General features: G+C 41.0%; 1 protein-coding gene across 2 annotated transcripts; it reads right to left on the reverse strand.

The window, feature by feature from the left end:
• Positions 1 to 247: 247 nt before the first annotated feature.
• On the reverse strand, positions 248 to 3,068 carry parp10 (poly(ADP-ribose) polymerase family member 10). 2 transcript variants are annotated; one of them, XM_010772631.1, is made up of 2 exons: positions 2,926 to 3,068; positions 248 to 1,344 (listed from the first exon to the last, which is right to left on the reverse strand). In XM_010772631.1, exons 1-2 carry the CDS (start codon positions 3,062 to 3,064, stop codon positions 263 to 265), a joined length of 1,221 nt encoding a protein of 406 aa, XP_010770933.1. In that variant the 5' UTR covers positions 3,065 to 3,068; the 3' UTR covers positions 248 to 262. The 2 variants fall into 2 exon arrangements, with proteins under 2 accessions (XP_010770933.1, XP_010770932.1); XM_010772630.1 differs by having other exon boundaries at positions 2,920 to 3,068.
• Positions 3,069 to 7,434: the final 4,366 nt, after the last annotated feature.

The raw sequence follows: 7,434 nt of genomic DNA on the forward strand, positions 1-7,434 counted from the left end.
TACATGCAGAAAAAGCTACGTAACACACAAGGGGACGGGTGATAACCAGAAAAGCATGACATGGGACCTTTAATGCTTTGTTGAACCCGTTTACAAGGAGGGAAACAGAGTAAATAAGGACCCCTCTAAAACACTAACTGTAAATAAAGTCCAATACATCTCTATTTGTGCATGGAGCCTGAGTTAGCTAGCCAAATCTTTTAAGTGTTATCTTGCCAGCTAAAACTGTGCATTCCCCTATATTTGACTTTGATATCTTTTACTAAATGTTGTTCTGAATGTACAGAGCAATATTCTGGAGAACATAAAAGCACTGTAACAATACATAGTTCCCTTTACCTGGTATATCCTCATCCAAAGCCCCTGAAGCAGGCATCCTCCTGGAGATCTTCACAGATTTCCCTGAAGCTATGTTGTACTCTTGCATCTTCTCAAAGTTGATGGTGTGGGGCTGATTGTCTAGCAGGATGTCCACTTTCTGCATCCTCATCCTCAAGGCCGTCTCGATGAACACAGTGGCATCAGGTGAGTAAGGGGTCGTGTCAGAAGAGACCGGGTCGTGATAAACCCACTGGACGCTCCTCAGGATCTCCCGTTCGGACACAGAAGTGGAGATCTTCTCCAGGAGCAGCTTCACATCACACAATCCACCCGCCACATAATCCTTAAAGCCAGAAACGGTGATTATACTGCCCTGGATTTGAATCTCGACCGCATGCTTCCTTTTGATCATATCCAGACATATCCTGTGGTAGTCGGACATGTTCCTCACACACCTGTGCTCCAGTTTCTCCTCGACTTGTCTCCCGGTGACCTTCTTCCCAAAAGCTATATCGACCCGAATGAGGTCAGCGGGATACCCTGCAAACACAAACAACTGGAGGGTGTTGGCTGCTTTGATGGCGTCCAGCAGGGAAGCATCGAAGCTCTTCTTCACCGCGGGACTCTTCTCAGAACAGCTTGGAGAGGATTCATGTTGGCTCATTTCCTTGGATAGCTCCAAAGCTTTTTGCAGCTGTTCCTCCTCATTCTCCAGCGAATAATGGCTTGTCTCCATGGAGTACTGGATAGCTAGGGATAGCTGGGCATCTTCTTCAAAGTCGCTAGACAGACCCACAGCTCCTTCACTCTGCAGGAGTAACCCACTGGGATTGTTCCCTACAGCTGAGGGCTGGGAAGAATCAGCAGCTATCCCAGACAAGTCCTGGTCCGTCAGACTGGTTGGTTCCGCTGCTGAGTACAAGTCAACGTCGTCCATTTCATCGGAATTGTTGGAATTGGAGGCGGGATCTTCAGGTTTGTCATCGACGGCCGAGACGATTTTCTTTGCAGCTTCTAAAAGACCTACAGAGAGGGAGAGGAACATGTTTAAAACTGCACAGAAATATAAATTTATTCCACACATGGCAGTTATTTTAAAACATGTATAATTATACTGGTTATTTTTTTTTATAGCGCATGGTGGAAAGGAGCAGGGAGAAGAAAATCTTATTTTACCTGCCCCTTCTTAAAAAAATAAATAAAAGCAATATTCTTTCTGTAACAGTTGCTAAATACTGAAACATAAAAACAGAACACAATCAAAAGCCAACTTCATACTGTCTAATTAGGCTTTCTTTATTATTTTTCTTAAAGGTCCCATGTCATGGCCATTTCTACTGATCATAATTCCATTGTTGAGGTCTACTAGAATAGATTTATATTGTTCAATTTTCCAAACTCACACTGGTTTCTCATACAGCATCTCTGTATAGTATGTGTATTCACTCTCTGTCCTAAACGGCTTGTTGGAGCTCCTGCCCCCCCCCTCCCTGTGAGCCCAGTGGCCGTCTGCAAGACACAGCGAAACCCAGCCCGAACACACACATACACCCGCAGCCTGGCTGGGAGTTTGTGTGTGTGCCCAGGCTGAGTTCCCGGTGTCTCGCCGACCCCACACCAGTGAGCCAGCTCACAGTGTCCGCTCCTCGCAGCAGCGAGCCTCGCAACGTCCCGCTGAGTGTGTGTGTGAGGAAGTCCGTGGATTGGTCCAAAAGTAACGGCTCCGCGGACGTAACGAAACGGTACGTCACTATACTCGAAATACATCACTATACCCAAGAAGTAAACAATGGAAAAAGAGAAATGCCCAACGAGGCGTTCTGGGGCAGCATAAGGCGCTTTCACACCGCAGTACTTTTCCCACAAAGGTTCATCAGAACTTAGTTCATGAGAACTCTTTAGTACAGATCGCGTTCACACCGGAATAAGTCCCTGGGGGAGGATTAGGCAAATGAAGCCTCTGACGAGCGGAGTTGGGGACTGGCTTCAGTAGAAGCTGCTGGGACCCCCAGCAGCTTCTACTGAAGCCTTCCGAGTAAATCGCCTGAACACCGACACCTCCTCATCTCCACCGCTCCCATGTTTTCTTTTGTGTTGCCATAAGTTAGTCTCTCTGCATTTGTGCGCTGGGCTAATGCTAATAATGCTAATCAGAAATAGGAACCTTTTTCTCCATGAAAGTCCCTGCTCTCTAGCAGGTGGTAAAGGTAAAGGGGTAAAAAAGGTTCTCATGAACTCATTTTAGTTCTGGATTTTTTTGGTGTGAACGCGACATTGCGGAACTATATCGGAACTAAAGTGGGAAAAGTACTGCGGTGTGAACGCCTATAGACAGGTCTTTTTCTGTGTTTAGAGTTTTACTCGCTACAGGGTGTACTTTGAGGGTTTGTAACTCTGCAAACCGTTTACATGCAGAAAAGCTACATGACACACAAGGGGAAAGGTAATAACCAGAAAAGCATGACATGGGACCTTTAAACATACAACATTTCTTACAGCCCTTTAATTCATTTGGCAAAGAATTATTTTCTCTAAAACTTCTTTAGAGACACACATCTGCTTTAAATATGGAGAAATGATTGTAGAGATGGATATTACCGTTACCTGGAGCTCCATTTTGATCCACATGCATTGAATCAGTTCGTAATTCTTGAGGAGAACTATCTGAAGACACTTTGGGGAAGTTTCTGCCGGACATCATGTTCCATGCCGTGTCAAAGATGTCCTGAAATAGAAAAAACATGTGGGACACTGTCGATCTATTGTAGACCTGAGAAGGAGCTGAAAAAGCACTAAAATAATCAATCCCAGAATCCGGATTTTCCAGTATTTTAAATCGGTCGCACGATTGATCGAGCCGAAACAAGTTTCTCTAAAAATATTGCTGTGTTATTTGTGTGCTAACATCGAGCTGAGGTTGACAATAAAGAGGCAGTGAGAAGAGAAACTAAAAGAAGTCTAAAATCATTCAGCAGGTGATACTTTTTCAGAAACTCAGTCTCACTCACTTCTGCCTTTTGCATACCTTAAACTTAGCCTCAGGTTGTTCATGCTTCAAAGGTTTTTGCTCATTATGATCATATAATATAATAATATAATATAATATATAATCAGGGGTTCATACACTTTTTCACCAATGATTTTCAATGACATTTATCTAATTTTCCATGACCAAAAACTCTTTCTCAGCGGTACCACTGAAAATGGTTCATTTTAACATGGAACAGGAAAATAAGGTCTGCATATGAAACATGTTGTGCCTATCGAAAACAAATCAAATAGTAGGCTTACTAGCTTCTACACGCTAAAGCAACTGTAGACTAGAGGGCGTGATTATAAAAATCTCTCACCAGCAAAATACCTCAACAGTTAAATGCTATTTTACGTTTCATTATACGATACAGTATTTATTATCATTATAGTATAACTATTTCGGCGATTAGATAAAATATAAATTATATTTGAGGCAACTTTAATTTTACATTTCCATGACTTTTCCAAAACTTTGGGAAACATATTGTTTTCCATAACTTTTCCAGGGCCTGTAATTTGCATTTTGAATTTCCATGACTTAGCACCTTTCATGCACAAAGCAGCCCAAAGTGCTTCACAGAAAACATAACAATATTCAAAATAAATACAGAACAAGATCCTAATGAAATTCCGGTGAATTAAAGCTGACAAGAAATATGTTAAAATTAGGGCTGTCAAGTTAACGCCACAAATTATTTTAACGTACGATTAACGCATGTGTATTTTTCCTCGGCCCGCCCCGTAGTTTCAGAGCCCAAAGCAAAGGCTTGACGTTGTTGTTGTTGTTAGTTGGATGGTGGGAGATTCTAGCGAGAGATATGGATACAAAAAAAGGTGTTTAAAGCAGCAAGCCAGGCCCTAGAATCTCCCACCATCCAACTAACAACAACAACAACGTCAAGCCTTTGCNAAGTATTCTTGTCTCGCTTCTGAAGCAAGTGACTCGGAAGACATGTGCTACCAAGCAAGCGTACTCGACATTGAGAAACACCCTCTGTTCTGACTCAAATGCTAAATCAGGGTGGCAGTCAACAAAATTGACATTATATTTCAGGTAAGAATGAGGGCGGTGCAAGCTGAAAGGGAACTTGAAGGCTGAGATCGTAACAGGCAGGAGATGAAAATACTCGGCAGGGCTTTGTTATCGTCAACTCTTCAGGTGTTTTTATGCAAATGTTATTCAAAAGTCAACTGTATCTCTGAGGGAAACACCCACTGGGTTCATGTCAGGTCTCATAAAGAAAGTGGGCCAGGATTTTTTTAAGAAAAAATTATTTAAAACTCTTACATGTGCACAGAAACATACACATTTTAAAAACCTACAACGCAGACAAAGAAATAAAAGCTGAAAGAAAGAATGATTTAGAATAGTGACAACAACAAGATGAGCGGCTATAAGATCTAGGTATCTGCTTGGTTAATAAACTAACAACAATAGATTTTGTTTTACCACTTGAGGGCAATGAGCTTTTAGATCCTTTTACAGATAATATGGTGAACGTGTTGCCTACTGAAACATTTAGCAGAGATAGAGCTGAAACAGCATTATTTGAAGTCTGGACCCCTGGAAAATATTCACTCTCTGTAGTGTCCCGTCAATTATGTGAAGTTGTGTCATGTTTGTGATTGTCATGTTCATGTTAGTTTAGTTTATGTTCCACTTCCTGTTTTATTTTGTGCTCACCTTGTCTCATTCCAGGTCCCTTTACTTCCTGCTTTGGTTCTTTTTCCCGCCATCGTCAGTGTCTGCCCCGCCCCTGATTGTTTCCACCTGTGCCCACTTACCTCATGTATATATTGTCCTGTCTCCCCTTGTTAGTTGTCGGTTCGTCTTGTTCGTTGTCCCAAGAAGCCAGATCCAAGCCATGGCTTAAGAGATTCAGTGTCTTGCTTTTTTCCCTCCATGTGAGCGCTTTACTTTTGTCATTTTGTTATTTCCTCTAAAAGAGTGATTTTGTTTTTGCAAGTAAAGATTATTTTTCTTCAAACCTTTTTTGTCTCTGGGTTGTGCATTTGAGTCCTCTAAACTATTGAGTCAAGGTTTCTAACACTCTTCTTTGAGCTTTGTTTTGGTCTCTACAAATTCCTGAGGACAAGATCTGGCGCTTTACCAGCATTTGATTTACTTATTCGGCTATTCACTCTTTTTGTCTTCTGTTTTGCTGGTTGGCAGGAAGCGCACATTGGGCTTTTGAGCCACTGCAAAACAGTTACCTATGCTGTCAAACACTGCTATGAGAGTGGTTAGAGTACATTTGTNAGTCCTCTCCTGCTGATGTTCAGGTGTATATCAGTATGTAGTGTCTCTACTTTAAAGAGTCCTCTCCTGCTGATGTTCAGGTGTATATCAGTATGTAGTGTCTCTACTTTAAAGAGTCCTCTCCTGCTGATGTTCAGGTGTATATCAGTATGTAGTGTCTCTACTTTAAAGAGTCCTCTCCTGTTGATGTTCAGGTGTATATCAGTATGTAGTGTCTCTACTTTAAAGAGTCCTCTCCTGTTGATGTTCAGGTGTATATCAGTATGTAGTGTCTCTACTTTAAAGAGTCCTCTCCTGTTGATGTTCAGGTGTATATCAGTATGTAGTGTCTCTACTTTAAAGAGTCCTGTCCTGCTGATGTTTAGGTGTATATCAGTATGTAGTGTCTCTACTGGGACATGTCTCCATGCTTTAATGTTCAAAAAGCTCTTTATTTTTCTCATACTGTCTGTGCTGCAGCACCTCTTTTCACCCTCTGTCTGAAACCAGAGCCCAGTCTGCTCTGATTGGTTAGCTGGCCGGCTCTGTTGTGATTGGTCAACCACTTAGACACGTCCCGCCCTTTAGCCTATCACATACAATGTGTTGGAGCACTAGCCAATAGAAGCGCAAGTATTACTTAGTGATGTTACTACGTTCCAGAAGTAAACAAAGGAGTCCAATGTAATTCAATGTTTTTCCTAGGTTTCTTCTCGAGGTTCTGCATCTTCTTAGGGGATGAATTCCTTGAAACAAACTGCTTAGTAGGTGACAGTAGAGTCAAAGTGTTTTGATTTGTTGGTCTGTATCAGGGTTGGGCAACATATCAATATGTCAACATTGTTTTCTTTGTGTGTGCCTCACTGTTCAACACAGTGAAACTAATCAAACCTGCCTTTGTTGAACCTTTCCACTGTTTCAACACGGATGCACCACACTGTGAGAATAAACCCATCATTCTTGGCTCTACAGCTGTTAGACTGTCTCACTCTGAGCAGCTGTAGAGCGGCGGACATTGAGAAAACATTTGTCATCACTACTCAAACACATGTATTGTCATCACAAGGACAGCTACAAAACAAACATGCCCAAATGTTATAAGCTTAACCCTTAGTGGATTCAATACAAAGACTCAAGCTAATTCGAAATTGACGACACTCAATCCTGGATTGATATTTATTTAAATCCATGAAACCCAAATGGAAATTCTCATAAATAAGTGAAAAAAAAGTAGGCGTGACACCTTGTTATAAAAAAGGTATGAGCAAATTCTGAAGGCAATACAATAATAGACAATAGAAAAAATAAAGAATAAAAAAACACACAACAATGAAAGATAATTTAAATAAAAATGAAAAAAACATGTTATTATCAATTATATTTGTTTTTTTAATTATGTGTAAATATTTCTTAGGTTTTTGGTAAATACTTTTTGGTATGCACTGTAAAGAAATATAATACGAATAGATATTTAAAATAAGGAGCACCTTTTGAAACTAAAAACATCGCTTTGTTAATGACAGATAAAGGATTATCAGCCACAAAGCGATTTAACCAGCGTGTCACTTCAGCCCACATACAGTCAAGCCCCCAGGAAGTGCGCCGGACTCTGATGAAAATATTCGCTGTGTCCAAACGGCGGTACTGCAATTTCCGTATCAGTCCGTGACGTCACTGGGCCCAGAAAGACTTTTCCCCATTGACTAACATGGGGAAAGAGACGTCTGTAAATCAGCGGATTTAAAAAAAACAACTAAATAAACTACCCAGTATGAACTGTTTTATAGCCCTTATTAGAATCATTAGGTCCTTAAAGTTGTAAAATGCACTAAAAGCGAATC

Source organism: Notothenia coriiceps, unplaced genomic scaffold (genome assembly GCF_000735185.1).
Source record: "Notothenia coriiceps isolate Sejong01 unplaced genomic scaffold, NC01 NC01_scaffold00011521, whole genome shotgun sequence".
NCBI classification, from domain to species: Eukaryota; Metazoa; Chordata; class Actinopteri; order Perciformes; family Nototheniidae; genus Notothenia; species Notothenia coriiceps.